Below are 21,780 nucleotides of genomic sequence, written 5' to 3'. Positions count from 1 at the left end.
GCTTGGGGATTGGAGTCCCGTACCCGCTGGGCTGCGCTCATCATCTGGTGGAGGGCTGGGACTGTGTGGCCATGATGACGTGAGAGGGCCCGCCGGCACCGTGGCCCTGCTCGCCCCGGTGGCCGCCCATGCCCGCCAGCACCGACATGGCCACCGCCTCGGCCGCCGCCCGTGCGCTCAGCCCGTTGGGGCCCGCCGAGGAGGGGCTCGGGGCCAACGAGCTGTGCTGGATGACTGCGGCCGGGGAGCCCACGGGCTCCGACACGTCTTTCATGGTCTCGTCTCCTGCAGTGGCGAAAGACAGAGAAGGAGGGGGTGAGAAATGACATCTAAAGGCTAATACTACATGTGTGAAAAATGTGCAAAGGTCTTGGGATGTTGTAATGATTAAAAAAAAAAAAATAGATCTGTAGTAACAACCATGGATTAATATGTGCGTTACAATAATCATGCTCATTTAGCTAACAGCACTGGCTCTGACATAATGCAAAAACAGATATGACAAACTGAGAATGCTCTTTACTCAGCTTTCTTTCAAACTCACCCTAATAGTGGACCTACGGTTGCCAGAAATACACAGCTCTGAGAAAAACAACACCTTCATGTTACTACATGTGCAGTCTGTCTTAAAATAGCACACGATGAGTTCTAACGATGTGGCAAGACATACAAAAGGTTCAGTAAGTGTTTCAGAACAAACAGAATTAACAGAGGTGCGTGAAAAGCGCCTGTCACATCTGAAGGTGGTCCTCTATGGGTGGGGAGTGCTGTCCAAACTTTGGACTCCAAAGTCAGATGAAGGAGTGACTGGAATTCCTAGGATACATTATGTAGTCAGATACATCTTAAAACTGTCGTATCCTAATTCCAGGAAATAGCATCAGTTGTCCTAAATTATCAGAACACAGCCAACCATAGTCAGCATGGGCCAACCAGCCCATTTGAAACAATAAAACTCCAGGTCAGCTTCCAACTTCCAACTTCTATTGCTGTATGGTTCCACCTTCTAGCTTAGCAACTTGGCTTACTCATAATTTGTTGCAAACGTAGCGAATCATGCACTTGGCTGCCTGCTACTCTCTGAATCAGACCTCCCCGGCTACAGAGTTTTGTAATCTCCCTGGGATAACCTGCCGCCAGGGATTAGAATCTGACTAGAGGGGAGGGGAGGGGGGAGGAAGGGGGCTTTGCAAGCCCGTCTGGATGGGGAAATCGGACAGGGGAATCAAGCGCAACCCCTTTCAGCTGTGATGAAGAAAGGTGGTTTGTCGTCCATGCAGGATGCAGGTGGTGGTGCTGCAGGGCTTACCCAGGTAGGCGTTCTTCTTCTGTAGGGTGGTCACAGGGCAGTCCTTGTGGGCCAGCAGCAGCTGCTTCAGATGGGCCACTTCGTTCCGTAAGAGGGTCACCTCATTCTGCAGAGGAGCAGCACAGGGGGAGAGGCAGGCGTGAGGAGGAAGTCTTTTAGAGCTACAGAACCAAGTGACCTCTCCACAACCTCCAACATGTTTCACATTTAGTAATGTAAAAGGATAGCACAACATATATGGCAATGCTTATATCACAGTTTGCTTGAATTCCTGATTGAGACAGTGAGACATTCCTATTTGCAGTTCCCATTTTAAAATGGAATTACACTTGCATATCAATTCAAACTTGTGTACCAGCATTACTTTCTTCTACTTGAACGCTGTGTCGTCCAATATTCCTTACACAGGTTTACCACTCCAAGTCAAATGAAAAATTCCATGACTTTTCCCTGACTTTCTGACAAAAAAACTGAATTTCCATGACTTACTATAGAATGAATGGTACAATATAGTAACCAAAGCTTTTCAGAGCAGCTACGTAGCATTTAAAAATCTTTTACTTTTTTAGAGCAGGATATAAATAAATGGGCATTAAATAAACAAAGTTGGGCTAAACACTACTACTCAATCAAGCAGTAAAGCTAATAAGATATATACCAATTCTGCATGGACATATATTTGCATTAATGTGTTCTGGCAAGTACATTTTAAACTGCTACAACAAAATTCTCTCATATTCCATGACCTTGACCCAAAAATTATAAAATTCCCTGACTTTCCATGTCTGGAATAGACTTTCCAAATTCCATGATATTCCAGAAATTCCATGACCCGTGGGAACCCTGCTTATATAACGATCTGACATTATTAAATCCTCAACAGGGCAAGACGCTTGGTACGGGGATGGCGGTGTTTGCCCCGGCTCCACTCACCGACAGAGACACATTGAGAGAGGTGAGCTCCTCAGCCTTCTTCTCCAGGGAGTTGACCCAGACCTTGCGCTTCTGCCTGCAGCGCGAGGCTGCCGCCCGGTTCCGCTCCAGGAAGCGCTGCCGCCGCTCGTCAGGGTCGTCGTCCGCCGCCCGCCGCCTACGGCCCCCCGTGGGTTGAGCGGGAGATACCTGACGGAACAGAGGAACGACAAAGCCCATACCAGTTGAGAGAAGAGAACAATGGACAGAGGGGAAAGGTCATTGACGGAAGCCAAGAGCAAGCTGAAGCAGTACAGAGAGAGGGTTTGTGCAGACTCGGAGCTCTCAGAGGGATGCCCCCTCCATCTCATGACTCTGTCCTTAGTTATGGAGCTACAGTACACACAGCTGGGCTTTCCCACATGATCTTAGTCACTCATTCAGAAGCACAACACAAAGGCCTACATCTGAAACTGCAGACCGTCATTAAATGACATCAGTCCATTAGTCTAGTGATATGGGTTCTCCAGCCGACTTAGGCTTCCTCAAAGTGTTTATCACTCACGACCACTTCCTCCACTGCTTCACACCTCCCCCACACATGCACCTAATGACATGTCCAACTGCCCAGACAATATGGGCTCAATGCCAAGTGCCAACAAGCCCACTCAACGTGACCGGAGCGTGTGAAAAGCACGTCTCCAGAGCAACAGCGCGCAGTGTGTGTGTTACCTGTGGCTGTGCAGGGGACGGGGCGTCTGGTTGCTGAACCAGCAGCTGACTCTGCTCCATCCGCTGGGGCACCATGGGGCTGGACACCCGGCCGCAGCTCTGTGCTGTGGCTGTCTGCTGGGACAGGGCAGCCTTCAGCCTCTGCACAACACCACAGATACACACACACCAAACACACACACACACACATCAAACACACACACATCAAACACACAGGAGTTAGACAACTGCAGCTGTTCTCATTCTCACGAAAACTTTGAATTGTCCGTATCTCTAGCATTCTCCACAACTAATTCATATCTTAAATATACATACTAATGGGTTTTGTGATTTTGGATAACACACATGAAATGTGACAATGACTACGATTCCATGCACACTACGTTCGAATTAAGATCCATGTTCTGGTTATGTTTCCATGTGTATATTCCTGTTTACATGTTAATCAGCATATGCTGAATAAACCAGCGACGTGCAGTAGAAGTAGTATCTGTGTCATGACGTCTCAATGGTCTCTGTCCCTGAATTTCATTCATGTCCGCAAAATAGGGGAATTTGGCCAGATTAGAGCCGCTATTAATTTTAGCCTTATAATAGGCCGCTTTGAGGGGTTTTCACCGATTCTTCATCTGTCAGCAGTGTGGGCAAAACATGCTTCGTTGAGCATTGCGATGTTTTCAGCCATCGATAACTTCCATCATGACATTTACACTTCCAGGTTTTAATAGATAAATTGACCTCAAGCCTTTTGCCACAGTTTTCACTATGCTTGCCAAGTGTCAGAGCAACAAACCAAGCTTCCAAAATTCCTTGCATGAACATGTGCCGACAGAATTTAATATTACGAAAGGGGCATTTGGTATGTGTTTATATGCCACAATACTCCAGTTAAAAGAGACATGTGCTAGGGGTGTTATTCCGGTTTTTAGTATTCAGGATATGAGCTTAATCAGGTTATGGCAGCTGGAATAATATGTTTACATGACCCATGCACAATTGGAATATTGTCATTATTCCAAACAAAACCAGAATATGGTATGCATGGAAACGTAGTCAGTGACTTGCTGTTATTGAGTTACTGCCACCTGACTGCATCCTATCTGATAAAAAATGACAACTTTTTCAGTTCTAGTGGTCTGATTAGTGTGTGTGTTAAAAAAAAAAGTGTTTGTCCACAATCCTGGTTCTGCAGGGGAAACAAACACGGTGGCTTAAACAAAGACAAACAATTGCAGCCAATCAACACGTCTTTAGTAGCACATGAAGGGGTGCAATTTGATGGCTGTTGAGCTCAAATAAACAACCTTTTGTCAGAATTACAAACTGCATCTTAAACTGGCCAATCCCCCCCCCCCCAACCCCCCTCCCCCCGCCGCTAATGGTGCATGACAGTATCAAAAGTATCCACAACAAGAGTACAGCTAATGCATAAGATGACCACATCTGTGTTTATTTATGATTCACCATTTACGAGTTGACGAAACAAAAAAACTAAAAAATCTACCAGCCACAAAAAAGACAAAGCATTATTGTGGCTCCTGTAGTTGTTGAAGGTTGCATCTGTGGCAAACAGCAGTATTCTTTCAAGCTGGTACTGCCAACCCGCTGATTCTCACAATGTGCATTGTGGTTTGGAATCACTTGACAGGAATTTGTCAGAGTCCGGATCACTTGAGGGCATACACCAAAAAGACCATGAAAACAACTGGATCCGTTTGAGGAGTACCATGCATCTCCTCCCTTGCTAAAGGCCTCAAATACAGATTATGGAGTGTCTCCAACCACAGCTATTGTTCTTAGCTAATTTCACTGAGAGCAACACCAAGACTAGTTCTGGTTATGGTCTCACAAAAGAGATACTCTTCAGGGATGAGCCTTCTGCACACATTACAGAACAGGTGAATCATGCGAGTCAATATTGAGCCTTGAGTATATTCTACTGCAAGGTTGCAGAGAGGGTCTGCATGCCTGCATTGTGTGTTTGTGTGTGTGTGTGTGTGTGTGTGTGTGTGTGTCTCCACTCACCATCTTGGCCTCAGAATGGGGGTTGTAGCCTGACGGTGAGGACGAGCCGCTGCTGCTGCCCCCTAGTGGAGGTCCAGGGATGCCAGGAATGTTGGGCACCATCAGAGGTCTCGCCAGCTGCACAAACACACACACAAACACACACTAAATACCACCATATATACTGGACATAAACTGCACAAATCCCAAAATAATGAGAATCACTGATCTCAGATTTTCTGTTGCCTTCATCTACCATCACTCCCAGTATGTATCAAACACAGTTTAACATAAGCAATTCAAGGACTTTAGGATTTTCACCCCATCTACATTTCCTCATCAAAATCATGCAGAAAAACATACTTGAATACATCTACTTCTTGGTTTTGGCAAATAAAATGGCAGGTTTATGTTTCCGCTGACAGACTTATGAATGTTTTGGTTTTGGGAGTTTGTATCTATAGCAACAGTCACGGCAACATGTTTTATGCAGCCCTGGGGGAGACCACCTCTTTAAGTCTCTTCCGCACAGACTTCATCAACTCCACCAAGCAACAGAATAACAAAGACAATTGCAAGACAAATCAGTGGTCCAAACAGTCATTATAGCCTAATTAAAAGAAAAACTAGGAGGCGCCAACCTGGGGTGCAAAATTGATCTATATATAATTTATCCCTCGATGATACGAGGGCTTACACATTTCAAAGCATTCAAAATGTGAAAATGTAGACTCTTGATCAGGTAAATCACAAAATGTAACAACCGGTACATCGTGGTTCTTGTCCAAAAGTAACAGTGTATAATTAAGACATGGCATAAGGCAGTCATCGTGTACAAATTCAAGCATGAAAAGCAACCTACTGTGACTAGCATAATAAAATGCTAACAAAACATGATTAACTAATAAAGCTGGACTGAATATGATCTTGAGGGCTAATGTCTACTGACAGATATTTTCCATTGGTCCCTTTAACCAGCAGCCTAGCCATAGTAAGTTTCTTTTTTCCAACACTTAGAACAAGTGTACAAGCACATTAACAAAGGTGAACACGGTAGTTTGAATCTACTGCGCTATAAACTGTTGGTTTAGCTGTGAAGGAGAAAAGCACAGTTCTAAAGCAACAGTAGTGTGAGCAAGTCAAGATGTGCTACACCACTACAATGTGCAACATCACGGTATGACCATCCTCTGCCATCTTAGAGGAGGTGACACGGTAGCTGCGTCCTCTCTTAGCGCTAAGTGCAAAGCAGCTTTCATGAGCATGCAACAGTCTTAGGTACTCACAGATATTACTGAGGGCATCTGCATCTGCATCGGCCCAGGCAACACGGGCACTGTCTGGCCATTGGGAAGCATCATCATCGGATATGGACCAGTCGGAGACCTAAACAGAAGAATGAGAGCAATAAATTAAAGCACCGGTCAAAGTGTCAACAAAATAATTTGTTTTATTATCTAGACAGAACAGCATCTTCTTTAGTAGGTCATATCGGTCTTATCAGCCCCAAGCATGAGCGGCTCTCGGTTCAGACTATAACGTCCAAAGTAAAGTGTCTAATTGCACTGCCACTGTGCATGACTGTTCTGTGCTACTGGTGCACGAGTGCGTTTGTGCGACAGTCTGCAATTAGGAGCCAATCTTATCAGTGGGTTTGGAGGAGAATGCTGAGGTGGTGTGGTGAGTGTCCGCACCCGAGCTGGCGGTTGGATGGCGGGGCCTGCGTGATGACGGAGGTGGGCGAGGGCATGGTGGGGTGCAGCGCGTCGTAGCCCAGGTGCAAGGGCAGCGAGCCCGGCCGCACGATGGTGGGGGTCGGGGCGGCACTCACCGGAGGTCTGGGGGGAGTGTCCTGTGAAAGCAGAGCAGAGGGTGTCACATCACTCAGTTAAAGGATTCAGCCAATGAGGCACGTTGCAGATGGAGGTCCAGAAGGGTGTCATATCCGGTAGTCGTGGTGATGTACTTGAATGCAGAAGACTATGCAGCACTGTGGTCATTCTTATATCATACAACATTAAGTGCTCTGATTGACTGCTTTTGCAAGACTAGAACTACCACCCAGCCTCGAATGACTCACTGATGTCTGTTAGCCTAGTTTGCCAAAGAAGGCAATCCAATACTGTCTAGTCTAGAGCCTTCGTGCAGTGTCCTCTCCAGATATTCAGTAGATCAATGCACAGATGTGTTTTTGCCCATCCAAATGATCAAGCTACAAATGCGTCTGATTTTAATGATGCACAGCTTGAGGGGGACCATTGTGGATTCATGCGTAAGTGCATGTGCTTAGTGTCCACTTTCACATCTGGCAACAACTGGATAGGGAAACACCCTTAATTACCCTATAGAGACCATGAACAGACTCCTCTTCACTGAGGCGTCTAAAGGAAGCATGGAAAAGAGCCCTGCTTTTCCCATTTCAACACTGCACGTGCTCATAGGCCATTTTACGCCTTCCAATGAAACCAACACTGTGTTATACAAGGTTGGTGGGTTAGAACTACTCATTAGAATCGCTCTGGTGAGTCACAGGATGTTCCTTAAAGCACGTCACAGGTCTAGTCAGGCTCTGAAGGGAACGCGTCATCCCTGCTACTTGGAGAGAGATGCTAATGTTCCTCTAATCTTCCATGTCACACTCAGGACTAATACAAGTCACAGTGACAATAACAGCTACATGTGGAAACCGTCTCTAGAGGAATCTTTCCTAACTATTTGGGGACCCCAAATCCCCCAGGAAACCACCTAGGGTATATATTAGATGCTCAGACAGTATGCAATCTGACGTTTTAACTTCTTTTCAAGCTGCTTTAGTTTTCGTCAATACAGATGTATGCATATAGATGCTGATCATCACTTTGTAACTATATACAGTATAACATTCCAGGCTTAAGTCCTGCTGACCCATTGCCGTATCGAGAGCTCTGGTGGCCTCACCTTTGGTCTCCCCACGTACTCATTTTCGCTGTCCGACCTGCTGGAGATGGACTCTGGGCTGCCAGGAGGGGACGAGTCCACCTCCACAGGCTCCTCCTCCTTCACCTTCACTTCGGAGGGCGTCTGCAGGCTCATGTCCAGGACCCCCGTGCTGGCAGAGGAGAGCTGTGCACACATACACGAAATGGGGCGGCGGAGAAGAGTGAACAACAAGTCGCAAAACGTAACAAGAAAAAAACACAAGAGTCACCTTCACAGCTCATGCATCTCGCTCTAGGGTTCAGACTACAGCGACGGATGCCCGCTGGTGCTGTCGTGATCCCCGCTGAGTTTAAACAGCTCCACTCACCTCCACCTCCAAGCCCCCTCCACCCTCCAATCTCCTGTGCAAGCCCTCCACCTCCACACAGCCCAAAGACCCCCACCCCCCTTCCTGAACACTCACTGCCGGGTTCTTGGCCCGCTTGTCGTCGTCCTCCTGGGCCTTGCGGAACTCTTGCTCGAAGGAGCTGGCCAGCTCATTGAAGAGACCGACCTCCTCACAGTTCTTCAGGAAGCGTGTGGGAGTCGGTGTCTGGTCTAGGGAGAAAAAAAAAATAGGACTAGGGAGACACACACACACGTTTTTTTGGCTGCTTCTTTAGAAAGCAACAGCTATTTTGACAGGCAGCCTTTGCCAAAGCGAGAGAAAATAAAGAGGTGTCCTCCGAAGCTTTGTTATGCTGGGAATACTTCAGGCAGAACGGTGGAGGCTTTACACTTACTCAGCAGTTTCACCTTAATCCACATCAAAAACCTTTTACTTTATCCCAAGACAGAAGTGCTTTCTGCTCCAGTTTCAGGATTAATTTGAAAAAGTCTGAGGGAGTGAACTTTTGGTTTACGTGTGAGGTCTGAGGGGGAAATTACGCTGGATTATTTATACTTTTAAGGAAGTTTACTACACAGAAAGTGAAAGTGCAAGTGCAATCCATGTGTAAGAGACAAACAGACTGTCAGAGCAGCCTACAAAATCTCAAGTCACTTCATTTAACAGTGCTTACAGGCCTATTAGGAAGGGGGGGAAAAACACACTCACAAATGGTCTTCAAATGGTTTCTGCTATGATAGTGGTACATAGTGGTGAGATACCTGCTATGATGACAGAGTCGGTCCTCGCTGGGCCAAACTTCAGAGTCATCTCATGTTTGTGCTTGTGCACAGCCAAGTGGTCCTCATTGGTGAATCTCTGGATAGAGGGAATGCAAAGAGATGCATGTCACATATGCAGACAGAAAGAGGTAGGCACGAGAACAGGGAGACCAGAGAAATGGCACTTCATGAAGGACTACTCTTTACATGCGGAGCTCAACCACAGACACACACACACACACACACAGACACAGACACAGACAGATAGACACAGACAGACACACACAGAGAGAGAGAGAGAGACAGACAGACAGACAGACAGACAGCGAGCGATCACTTTTCCTCAGAACCTGAGCCGTACAGTATGGCGCCTCCGCCCGTGCGCCTTCTTGTGAGCCGAGCGTGTGTATTCTCTAGCGTTTGTGCGGGTGCCATGCGCAACAAAAGCCTGTTTGTGTGCGGGAGAAAAATAACACGCCCCTGTTTGGGAAAGGATCCCGGTGACCTCGCTCCCAGCCTCTGGGCAGAGGGGCTTCCACAATGGGCCTGCCTATTCAGCCTGGGCCCTCGCTACCATGCCCCACCCTCCACTCTCAATGCTCAGATGGCACCTTCGCTGCGAATCCCAGGCACTGTTGTGTGGTGTGTGCGGGTGATAAACGACAAACCATGACAAGCCCTGAGGGAGATGCCTGACTGGGGAGTGGGGGTGGGGGTGGGTGGGGATGTTGGCAGCCAGAGATCACTTATGCAACCCTACACATACACAAAAGCCGAAACAACTGTTTGTGCTGCAGAAGCGCCAAGCTTCCACGACTTGCACTTTGACCCAGCACTTTGGACACGATCCACTGGCAGGCTCGTACAGGGCGTTAAAAACGCACAAGCCGCTGCCCTGCGCCTGCCATTGCGAAACAGGACGCATGCAAAAACTCTTCGGCATGTGGCCCGTGACGCACGCTGGGTAAGAGGTCAAAGCGCATACCGCACGCGACAAAACAGGTGTGAGTCTGCGTAAGCAACTTCAGACTAATCCGGACTAGCAGCAGCAGCAGCAGCAGCAGCAGGAACAGCACTGGCCATGTGGTGCCTCTGGCCATGTGGTGCGTCTGGCCATGTGGTGCGTCTGGCCATGTGGTGCCTGGGCACATTCCTTCGCTTGCCTTTCGTCTCTGCGCTGGGTGACTCAGTGGGCCGTGTGGGAGGAACCGTCAGCGGCTGGCTGCAGAGGCCTCTGGCCCGTCTTTGTCGTCTCTTTTCTCTCTCTCTCTCTCTACCCCACCAACATCACCCCCACCCACCCTGGACTATTTCTGGCGGTGGGTCACAGTTACATTGCAGCCGAGAGAGAGGGAGAGGGGAGAGAGAGGAATGAGAGAGAGAGAGAGAGAGAGAAAGAGAGAGAGAGAGCGAGAGAGAGCGAGACAGGCAGGCGGGCGAGTGAGCGTGCACCCAGTGGAAACACAGTCAAGTGTCAGGCGCTGTATTTTTAGATGTACCAGCATCACCAGTGCAACAACTGCATGGTGCACACTCCTCTCACCCCTCGCCCCGAGAAGGTTACACTGCGTCTCAGTGTGGTGCTGGTGCTGGGGGTGCTGGAAGAGGTGGTGAAGGACATAAGAGTCACTTAACAGGAAAGCTGAGAGCTGGACAGAGCGTGTGCCCACTCATGCCCACTTCTCCACACAAACAAAACCGCCCTGTTTGCATGGCAATGACGCCGAGCGAGAGAAAGAGCCGTGCAGTGGAAAGAACACACTCAAGATTAGCCAGGGCATTCTTAACATGATTTACATGCAGCAGCAAGATTTTGGCGCCTTCTTAAGGGGCTTCAAAGAGGAGAAAAGAGTGTGTGGGTGTGGGAGTGTGTGGGTGTGTGGGTGTGTGTGTGGGGGCGGGAGGGTTGTATGAAGATACTGGGTCAACATCGTATGTTGGCATAGGGGTATTTTGAAGAAGCCTCCAAAACAACACTGTCGACTACATGCAAAGCCAGTGCAGGAATCACTGTTTAGTGAAATGTCCTGCTGGGCTTGCAGTGGAGCTGCTGAGAGTGGGAGGGCTGGTGACAGCTGGGTGCAAATGGAATCGGGGGATCTGCGAGGTCACGCACAAAAATACCCCATCACTGCTGGTGTAGTAGTACTTTCACAAACGTACCCCATCTCTGCTGGTGTAGTAACTAGTATTCACAAATGTACCCCATCTCTGCTGTAGTACTTGTCTTGGACATGTCTTGATGCATGCAGAGGAAAGATAAGCAACAGTTGCCCCAATCTGACCAATGACCACCTATTGTAACAAGATGTAGGATATGGACCCTTTCAAGAGAGTTCCATTATCAGCATCATAGTTGGCCCCACAAGACTTCCGTTTTAACATTCCATATGTTATCTTAATGCAGAGGAAGTAGATTGGGGCCCAAATAGAACGTTCAAGCATTGTTTTTGTTTCCCTTGTTGAAAGGGTCTATAACAGACGCAAGGCTAAATAAAATAAAACAATAAAAATAAGTCTCTTGCATGGTAGCACCCCAGTCTACACACCACGGAATCAAATTACGGTTTGCCCTCTCAACCACACCCAGATGCTGTGGCTTCCCGTTCTTAAGGCCTTTTCCCCTGGGCTCCACCTCCAGCCTTCCAACAAGCCTTTAGGTGGGTATAGACAGACTGGTGGCCATCTAGACTCACTCACTCATTCACAACCACAACTAGAAAAGAAACAATCAAAACTCAATTTGGCTCTTACAGTGGAAATCCTCAGCTCTCCTAGAAAATCCTCCCTCACACCAACACCAACCAGTCTCCCCTTCATTCAGAGCCTTCCAAAAGCCGCCTCCTCGAAGCAACGTAATGCAAGCTGCATTATCTCTCGTCATGAACTGTGCAGCTTTGCATGAGGCCTGGGCAAAAGAGGCAGGCCCTGTCCTATCCCATCACGCCAACTGCACGCAGCTGACGCCCTGTGGCACTGTGCCATCACCGATGCAAAAAAAAAGAAAGGTGTTTCTGCACAAACGCGACGGCGGAAGGCCTGGAACACGGCTTCCGCTCGTCCGCCCAGCTACCGCTCTGCCGACAGCAGGCCGCCCTGTACACCAGCTGAGACGGGCCGACCCTCAGCAGCACCTTCTGTCGGCCTGTGGCCGTGTGTGTGTGCGCGTGCGTGTGCGCTCGGCACTACAGTCCTTCTCCCTCAGGCCTTCTAAGATGAGCTTGTCCAATTACATAACTGTTGGCATACATAGGAGATGTCTGTGATAAGGATGTGTGTTGAGGTTTCTTCCCCTCTGCAGAGACAAGAGGAAGAAAAGAAGGAAAAAAAAAAAAAACCACGAGCTAACAACTAGCCTGCATCTATTATTCATACCAGACTCATGTTGCTCTGCTGAATGTTTACACTTAGCATCGCTAAACCGCAAAAGGCCCGAGAGGCAGGGCCCGTGTCCAGGAGCTGGAGAGACGAGGGCTGCATACGTGCACGTGGGGCGGGTGGAAAATGAACATCGGGGTGCTCCACAGGCGCATCTCCTGATCAGTCCAACCACCACTCAAATTAAAACCGCCTGGTGGGTCTGTGCATTAGGAGCTGATCGCCTCCCTCAGGAGGGCAACAGACTCGCAATCTGTAGCCAGCAGTATCGCGCCAACGCTCGAAATGCAGCTGTGTAGTGAGAGAAGCAGAGTGGGAAAAGTTAGCGGCCACACAACGCTGACCAGCTTGGCTGCACTGAAATAAGTGGCGAGTGGATCTCCTCCAGCCAGAAGGCTGCTTTTTAAATGGTGTATTATTCTCTGGGCCGCACTCATTCAGCACTACATGGCATATCACAGCCAAGTCTTCAAACGTGGTCACAAAGAAGGAGTTAGTGGTTAGCAAGAGACAGAAAGAAAGAAAGAAAGAAAGAAAGAAAGAAAGAAAGAAAGAAAGAAAGAAAGAAAGAGAGAGACAGAGAGACAGAGAGATAGGGGGGAGGGCAGACGAGTTGAGGCAACGACAGCAGCCACATTACTCATGGCCACAGCCTCTGAGTCACTGGTGGAGGAGACGTTAGTCGTTACTTTAGCCATGTTTCACAACAGCCTTCTCTTAGTGTTCTTCTGACTGAGTGTGTATGTCTGCACGCCTGTCTATCTGTCGACCATCTCGCACTCTGGTTTCTGAGAAAGAGGGTGCCCTCGTGTGCACAAACAAGTGCCAGGGCGCCAGACGCTGAGCCCGCCCGTGTCACCCGCTCCAGCACATGGCTGCCCCACTACTGATGAAGTTGTTACTGCATCTACCACATGGTCTACGCACACACAGGAGCATGCGCGCGCGCACACACACACACACACACACACAGACATTAAGTGTGAAAAGCTCTTCACACTCATGCATGCAAACACAGACACACACACACACTAAGGAAACACTGAGTGTGACCGGAGTTTGTTTCTTTCATTCTCTCTTGCTCTCTCTCAAGCTCTCAAGCACACACTCACGGATACACGGAGTGTGAACTGAACTCCCACCCACAATCACCCCCCCACATACACATGTTTGAAACCCAAGACCACTGGGCTGAAGAACAAAGCAAGACTTACCTGCCCGCAGCCAGGAGCATTGCACACAAAAGGTCTGTCGTCCCCCATTTTTGCGAAGAGCTTGCAATGTAACTGTGAGAGAGGAGAGGAAAAAGACATTGTTGCTATGTTGTTGGTGCCGTTTTTTTTAAATAGAAGTCTGTGGCTGCCTCTCTAAATCCAACAAAGCATGGATGCTACTGGTTGATCCTCAGTCAATGCAGGAAGCGGAGGGTGTTTAAAAATAACACGAGCAGGGAAGAAAAAAGAACACACACACACACACACAGCAAGCTGAAGTTTCCCTGGTGATACTTCCTTCACACTGGGGGCATCTGGCTGGCCAATGAGGAGCAGTTTCCAGATGAGGAGGGAACAGACATTTGCACAATGACATCCATCTCTCTCTCTCTCTCTCTCTCTCTCTCTCTCTCTCTCTCTGCCTCTCTGGCAGCTCCTCCTCTCCTTCACATTGTAATCCTCAGTCTCTCAGTGTAAAACAAAGTCTTGGACCTCATAAGATGCCCCTGTAGCATATTTCCTCAAACTCGTAGTAGTGGAAGCACCAGCATCGGCTGCATACATGCACAGAATATGGGTCACAAATTGAAACATGAACAGACACGACGCACAATCACACATTTTCAGTGGGATCAGAAGAATCTGCCACCCGATGGGGAGACTAACACACTAACGGTTTACAAGGTTTCTGTTAAAAACAGGGGCCCAGGTTGTGGGCAGGGGAAATGAGGGGGGTGTCCCCTTCATAAATCCATTTTGTGGGGAATAACGCAGCCAGTGTTCCTAAAATATGGCTAGCTTCGGCAGACATTTATGCTGTTGATATAAGCCCTCCATCTCAGTGACCAAAACTCTGACAACTGGTTGTGGTTGGCTCGCTGGCTTGCTGCTGTAATTAGGGGGGAAACCCTGTGTAATACTGCACGACTAATAGTTTTAGATAGTTCAGTTAGGACCTCTTTGACAAAATTATTCTCTCTGTGTTGCACATGCTTGCATATAACTGTACAAGTCTCCCTGGTAACAACACATCAGGTGCCCTATAAAGTTTTCTATTCAGTATTTATACTTCCTCTGCTGCTTATTATTCTTATGGCAAGAACCTGCATCCTCTCAGTCTAACTGCCACTACTGAGAAGAAACCAAGGAAGTCCCTTTCTGGGCAAACAGTAGTGTGCATGGGAAAGTCCAGCAGTGCACCCTTCACTGGGTCTCCAGTGTTCAGCCTTCTTTCCACTGGCTGCTTCCGTAAAGGGGGAACCGTGTTGCTGGCCATGCATGTACTGCACAGCTGCCCCCTACACGCACTCATCTGCGCTCATTTAGTGTGGGAGCACTCCGCCCATCTCCTCTGCCACTTCCAGTCTGTCTCAACGGGAAGTTCCATTGATTCACAATTGAACGACACTACACACACACACAGTTGCATGAGGAGGCACCAGTTTCACAGCCTCCTCCCCTTTGCATTGGGACACTGAACTGACATAACCCACAGTCTATTTATCCATGGGTAGAACTGTTTTCTTCCTTGTGTGTCGGTTCTCCGTGAAGAGCCTCCATGTTCCTGGGCATACTTTTACACACCGTGTGAGGACAGGTTCGGGAATTCAACCTTTTTTTTTCCACTTTCTTGAAAAAAAGGCAATGTGTTCATTAAATTTGAATCAGGCGGATGGTGGAGAAGCCAACATGAATGTTTCAACACTGCTCCTCCACCCCCGATCTCCGTTGACCCCCCACCTACACCGACCCAAAGGCACCGAGTGACATCCAGCAACCGTTACGCAATCCTCGGCTGCGCATAATAAATCCACAGGGCGCTTCGCCACGGCCTCTCGTTCTCTCGCCCTCAAGAGCTCGCTTACACCTGGGAGCTCTCCATGGCCTCTCCTCTGACACGGAGACATTAACCAGGCTGCTCTCGCTGACCTCCAGGGCTACCGGTGTTAACCCACCCGAGTGGCTCCACTGGACTGGATGGTCGCTTCTGAGGCATACACGGTGTCGGGCTGGTTCTGAGGTTGAACCGAGCCGCTGTTGCTGCTGCATACCCTGGCTCATTTTCCATTGGGGGAAGGTTATGTATGTGTGTGTGTGTGTGTGTGTGTGTGTGTAGGAGAGAGAGGAATCGCTGCATCTTGTTTGCCTCTGAGAAGGCCTTTCCCTCTTGGCAGAGATCAAAGTGACACACAAGCGAGGCAGCTTGATTCCTTGCAGACCTCACAGACTCAAGCAGGCGAGCCAACAGCTTGGTGCCAAGGCTTTCAAGCAGCTTAGAGTCTGCATAAAGTCAATTTGGACAGAGGTGTGTGAGAAGTCAATTTACAAACACACACACAGAAAGACAAACATCACCTTCACATTCTTCTGACTATATGGGTGCCTTCTTAATCTTAAATGGCCCAGTACAGGCACAAACTCACAAAATTATGCATCAGGTGGGTTTTTCCAATTGTTTATCAAGTAACAATCTGCTGGACCCTGATAGCATATCATGTGTTACATCTCAAGACACGAAAGTGCTGACAACAAGCAATAGAGGAAGTCGATTTAAAAAAAAAAAAATGCATGCATGTTAAAAGAACCATTTCACTTGAAATCTTACCAGGGCCTTTGCTATAAAAATAGGCCCAGAAAAAAGGAGCCATCTTACAAAACAACTTAATTACAACCTCCACCGCTGCAAAACAGTGGCCCTTTTCTCATTTCACTCAATCTCAGTGGCTATAAAGGCTGCCATTAAACCAAGATTATTGCATCTTCAGCCTATAAAACAAATGGGAGCCTGAGCCTTTCCCTTTTTCTCTCCATCCTAAGATGAGAACTCATAGTGTGTGTGTGTTGACATAGAGCTGCTGATGAGATGGCTGGTGTGCTGTTCATGGCAACGGCGGTGGCTGCCAAGACTGGGCTTTGGGGCCTGGGAAGCCCCAGAAGAGGACCTGCTGCGTCCACTAAGTTTAAACTCATCCAGGGGGTGGCAAGGCACAGCCGAACTGGCCGGTGGCCTGGATCCAGTGGGCGAGGTTCGAAGCCGACGCCAGTGCCGTCGCCACTATTGACTTGGGTTTCTCCTCGTCAGCAGGTGGAGTGGAGCGGGGGCCCGGCTATAATCAGCTACTGGCCTGCAGTGTTTGATGCTGCCTGCTAGGAAACTGACTAAACAAACTGTATTAATAGCTCCGGCTGCAGCCAGGAATGAGGAATCTGGAGCTTGAGTTGCCAGAGGGTAGGGGAGACCCCACAAACAGAGAAAGGCAGACAGAGAGAGGGAAAGAGACAGCAAGGGGAAGAGAGAGAGAGAGAAAGATAGGAATTCTTATGGAAGATTCCTGGGTATTGGGTAGCTCACAGGTAAGTGTGGGGCTCTTCAGCATGTCAGAGTGAAGAGAGATCTAGGCTGCAGGGCATGAGCACCAACCAGTATGTATTTATCTAACCGAACTGAACCTGGGCTTTGCTGTATGGAACAAATGAAACCCAATAGCCAGGTCTGCATAACTGCAGAGGTCTCAACACAAATGTCTTGCTGAGCCATTAGAAAATAACACACAATGGAGGAACCAGTGCAGCTTTCTGTTGAGATACTTGAAACAATCTGAATCTCAAACTCTATTTACAAAGCAGATTATGGTCTCTAGGGTATGTTTAATGGTGCTGTACTGATGACCTTGAATACAAAAAACACTGACAAACTGGTAGACATCCTTTCATTCAGCTGCTTTCAGACACGTCCTTCGCAGAGCTTCGTCAAAGACCATTCGGGTGATTCAGATATGATGCTAACATGCTGACATTATGCAGTAATGTGTGTGCGACACCGACACACATGAACAGAATCTCCGTGTGGTTGAACACGCACATGAACAGAATCTCCGCATGTTCTTCGCTTCGTTCAGACACAAGTTCATTTACATAATGTCCGTCGGAAATACTAGGAGGGGAGTAGTGTAACAGCCGGCTCGGAATTCCAAATGGCCGGTTATGATGTTCAGATATAAGGCCCAACCGCTTGACATCCGCAGAGCATGCAGACTTACAAATAACTGAAAGCAGCTATTATTGCAAGTAAAGCCTCACTTATAATGCAATACATGCAGTGGGTGGAACTGCTAAAGGGAAAGGGTCCACCTAAAAGAACGATGATGCTTTGATTCACATGACCAAGCCAAAGAGCTGCATATGTGATTTCACATTCATTCACTTCTTGGCTCTTTATCCACAGCACCAAACCTGCAGCGGACACATGTACTGGATATGTGAGTCATCACAGTTATTGCTCTAAATCTATCATAAAAGGAGCATTCAATTTCCCACATAAAATCAGGTATGATAATTTTGTGCAAATGTTTCCATGTCACACTTCACAGTTCTGGTGTTCAAGTAGAGAAATAAAACTTTGCCGTTGTCACATAGGGAAACGACCAGCTTTGGAACTACACTTTCAACAACACCAAAAAACAAGCTCCAAACAACTTGACCTACATTTCCATTTAAAATACAATTTGAACACACACACGGTGGTGACAGGTGTGGTATGTTGATGCATGGTGGGGCTCATATGTCTATGGATAACCTACTAATTAGCAGATATTTCTAAAGGATCTGTGCACTGCACTCCACTACAGGTGTCCAAGACTCAGAACACTGGAGGACCAGCAAATGCTTTGCTGTTTATTACGTTAAATAAATCAACAGAATACTCAGTGCTAGTATGAGACAGACCAGTCACAAAGACTTCCAATATTTAGTCTAGACCTTGCTCTCCAACCTCGCCTCCTAACGCATCCATGTCTTCATGTAAACAACAAAAATAGACCAATTTAAATAAATAAAACCTGTGGTTGTCATAAATTATTCAATTTCATTCCGTTAATCCCAGTTGTCCATGACTGCATTTTTTTTTTACTCAGATGGAAATCTTTGATCAAACTGGGTCTTAACTTGTTTGTCTTATCTAGCTAATGTATCACTCAAAACCTCACAAAACGTCAGCTAACGTTAGCTCGCCAAACTGCTAACTATGTCAAACCACCCTCATGCCAGTACTCGCTAAGATATCTTCCGTGTAAGTTTTAAAATAAACATAAAAACTAAATAATAAGCATTGAAGGCGGATTACCACGTAAAAACGATCATACAAATCGCCACTTAGCCAATGACACAGCCTTTGCGTTATAACATTATAAACGTTAGCAGGATAGCGACGCTAACATTATACTAGATGCCTGGCTGGCTGACTAGCTAGCTTACTATCATTTGGGCGGCGACACCCAGATCTTAATTATTTAGCTGACAGTGAACACGCAGAGTTGTTTAAGGTTAACGAAGATTCAATAAATTCGACTTTGTGTGTGATTAAATAGTTTATGTACTCCGGAAGATTTGTAAAAGAAACTAGTTACCGCCGCTAAACTAATGTTAAGTTGTTAGCTGGCCAACCAGCCAGCCACCGTGCTAAGCTATCCTGCTAGCTAAGTTATGCACACGCCAGGTTAAAACCCCACCTTTTCCCGCATGTGCCAGCCCATAACCTCGAAGCATTGGCTACAAGGACGTCAATCATCGACATGGCCTTTATGAGTTGCTTACAGCAATGTCCATCGACTTAGCTAGCTGATCGTAATTGGTTGATGAGAGACCCACTCAAATCCTGGAATTTACCACTTTCTTTCAGGGCCAGGGACTTCCAGCGAGCAGGCCGCGAGCTAATAAAGCTGTGCTGGCGAAAAAGTATGCTGCGCCTACAGATCAAACTCGTTACAACAGTCTATGAAGACAATTGCACATAACGACATTTTGTCAGATATGACCCTGGTTTAAGACCAATAATTCAGAGCATCGTAGAAATAATTCGCTAACTTGTTTGTGAATAGCGATCAAACTAGCAAGTAGCTTGCGATACAAACGAACCAGTACTGTACTTGTTAGCTAGCAGACTGTGCGTAGATTTAGCTAGTGTTAGCTACCACAACAGTTTAGTGAAGGGACAAATAGACCTCCATTTATAAATACCACTCGCTCGAACTAAACAAAACCAATCTGTCCAGTGATACACTGTACATTTACGACATTTCAGTCTTCACTAAATAAGGATTATAAAATTGACAGTAGAATGTTTACAAACTCACCTCAGCGCCCCTCTCTCCCTCTATCCTCTCTTGTCCGTGGAATCTGACACTCCCCTCCTACGCAAAGCATCGCGAGAGGCAACGTCAGCCCGACATCAATCGGTCCCTCAACAAGGCGGGACTGATGGTGTGAAATTTCATCTTCAGAAGTGGAAGTCACGTCTGTGTAAGGACTTGGAAATTGTAGGTGATCAACAGCACGAACCATCGGAAAAAGTCTCCTCTGAGCGAACAAACACCAATGGCCAATCATAATCATGTAGTAGGCTATGTTCTTATACAGAATAGGCCTGTCTTGAGCCATTCTGTGTTGTGTACTGAGGCCTATTCCTGTGACATTCATGAACACAACTGTATGTGCACCACATACATTGTCTGAAGCCTGAAGGCATAGGCTATAGGCAAAAGGATCTTATCATTACAGCCAGTCTCCAGAACACTGTGGGTGTAAGAGATCATTGGCAATAAAGTCTCATGTCCTTCGTACCCCTAGGTTGCTATGTGCATGGTCAAGCCTACTCTTATGATATTGTAGACCGGAGAACTATACCATCCTAGTAAAAATTCCATCCCATCCCATTTTTTGTTTTGTTTTTTGTATCCTGTAAGAGCAATTTTAAGCATATACTGATTCACCCGTTTGGAAATTTGAAGAACTTCAGAAATATAAGAAGCTATATTGCACATTGTCATAAAACAACATTTAGGTCTACCATGAATGTACCTAATTTGACAGAGGGCTAGTTAACATAACCTACAAACAATAAAACATAGCACACAACAAACACAACATAACCTTCAACAAAAATCTTTGTGTCTCCCCACATGGCAAATGATGTTTCAGCTCTTCAGTATTGCTTTCACGTCAGTTCTGCTGCTCATTTGCTTTGTTCGTAATTGTTCTTCCCGTTTCTGTATCCTGAGCCTGCACTGTGGCAAGCCATGTCTTTAATTATGGATCTGATCCCAAAGATCACGTCTTGCATAATAGCTGGCCTAACTCCAAACAGGCATGTGGAGCGATGTGTTGAATAAGAGCATAACAAGAGGCAGTTGTTGCCATCATTTACCCATACATTGGATGGATGGCAAGCAGACTATTAAACAGATAGAAGCACTCCAAAAGTCGGTCAACAATTCATTGATATTTAGAATTGTCCTGTGTATTTTTCATGAAACCCTTTACAAACGTGTCACAGAGGAAAAGGTGTGCAGGCTACATTTGAGTAGGTACTGTACACAACAGCAGGGGAATTCATAGTTCTGCTTTGGTTTCCTTCCTGAGATCCTGACTGCTTTTTGTATTCCTTCGAAAGGGACGTCCTGTGCTTGAGATGCCAGCATGGGCCATAAATATACACAATAACTGAACAAAGAGCTGATCTGAGTTAATATCCTCTCCTAGTTACTCTTCATTTGCTCCCTATAGTGGCCAGAATAAAGTGTAAATTCCTCACCTATAGGACACTGTATCTTTTCCCTGTTATTTCAATTATATGATCCAGCTTTACATCCCCAACCACCCACTGCGGTCTTCTGATGAGTGTTGTGTCGACCAGCCATAATCACTAGGCCAAATTCAAGACTCTTTTACTCGGTGGTTCCTCGTTGGTAGAATGAGTTTCCCAGTACTCTCTGTTCCTGTGAATTTTGGGTCTTTCAAGAGGGATCTAAAGACATTATTCAGCATTATTCAGTATGTTCAGCATACACTTAATTAACTGGTTCTTAGTGAGTTATGGTTGGTATATTATGGTATTTGTTTATTTTCATTAGGCTATGGATCATTGATATTGTTTATTATTGCTATTTTCCTTAATGTAGTCTTACCAACATTTTAAAACTGTTCACTAATAATTTTTAACTATTGTATTGTTTTTATTTGTAAGTTGCTTTGAACAAAATCCATAACCATAATAGTTAGCATGTACCCTTATTAAGTTTTGAAGGCTTTGTCATAAGAAGTTGCCAGGGATCAAAAGGCATTTTTGAAAAGATCCAGGAAAGCTTAACACTATAAGAAGCTACAGCA

At 46.7% G+C, this 21,780-nt stretch overlaps 1 protein-coding gene across 4 annotated transcripts; it reads right to left on the bottom strand.

Annotated features, from left to right (window-relative positions):
- atf7a (activating transcription factor 7a) lies at positions 1-19,854 on the bottom strand. Of its 4 annotated transcripts, none has more exons than XM_048240553.1 (12): positions 19,749-19,854; positions 13,618-13,689; positions 9,026-9,122; positions 8,340-8,473; positions 7,895-8,059; positions 6,652-6,809; positions 6,244-6,343; positions 4,979-5,095; positions 2,954-3,094; positions 2,243-2,431; positions 1,310-1,415; positions 1-285 (listed from the first exon to the last, which is right to left on the bottom strand). In XM_048240553.1, exons 2-12 carry the CDS (start codon positions 13,663-13,665, stop codon positions 41-43), a joined length of 1,500 nt encoding a protein of 499 aa, XP_048096510.1. In that variant the 5' UTR covers positions 13,666-13,689; positions 19,749-19,854; the 3' UTR covers positions 1-40. The 4 variants fall into 4 exon arrangements, with proteins under 4 accessions (XP_048096510.1, XP_048096509.1, XP_048096511.1 ...); XM_048240556.1 differs by lacking the exon at positions 19,749-19,854 and adding an exon at positions 545-582 and having other exon boundaries at positions 183-285; positions 13,618-13,708; XM_048240552.1 differs by lacking the exon at positions 19,749-19,854 and having other exon boundaries at positions 13,618-13,709.
- Positions 19,855-21,780: the final 1,926 nt, after the last annotated feature.

The sequence above is a fragment of the Alosa alosa genome, chromosome 4, assembly GCF_017589495.1.
Source record: "Alosa alosa isolate M-15738 ecotype Scorff River chromosome 4, AALO_Geno_1.1, whole genome shotgun sequence".
NCBI classification, from domain to species: Eukaryota; Metazoa; Chordata; class Actinopteri; order Clupeiformes; family Clupeidae; genus Alosa; species Alosa alosa.
Note: the sequence above shows the minus strand (reverse complement) of the source record. Positions and strands in the feature narration are given on the sequence as shown.

Coding starts and splice junctions, on each gene's coding strand:
- atf7a (XM_048240553.1), bottom strand. CDS start 13,665: ATGGGGGACGACAGACCTTTTGTGTGCAATGCTCCTGGCTGCGGGCAG. Junction 9,123..13,617: donor ATGCTCCTGGCTGCGGGCAG/GTAAGTCTTGCT, acceptor CCCTCTATCCAG/AGATTCACCAATGAGGACCA. Junction 6,810..7,894: donor AGTACGTGGGGAGACCAAAG/GTGAGGCCACCA, acceptor CTGCTTTCACAG/GACACTCCCCCCAGACCTCC.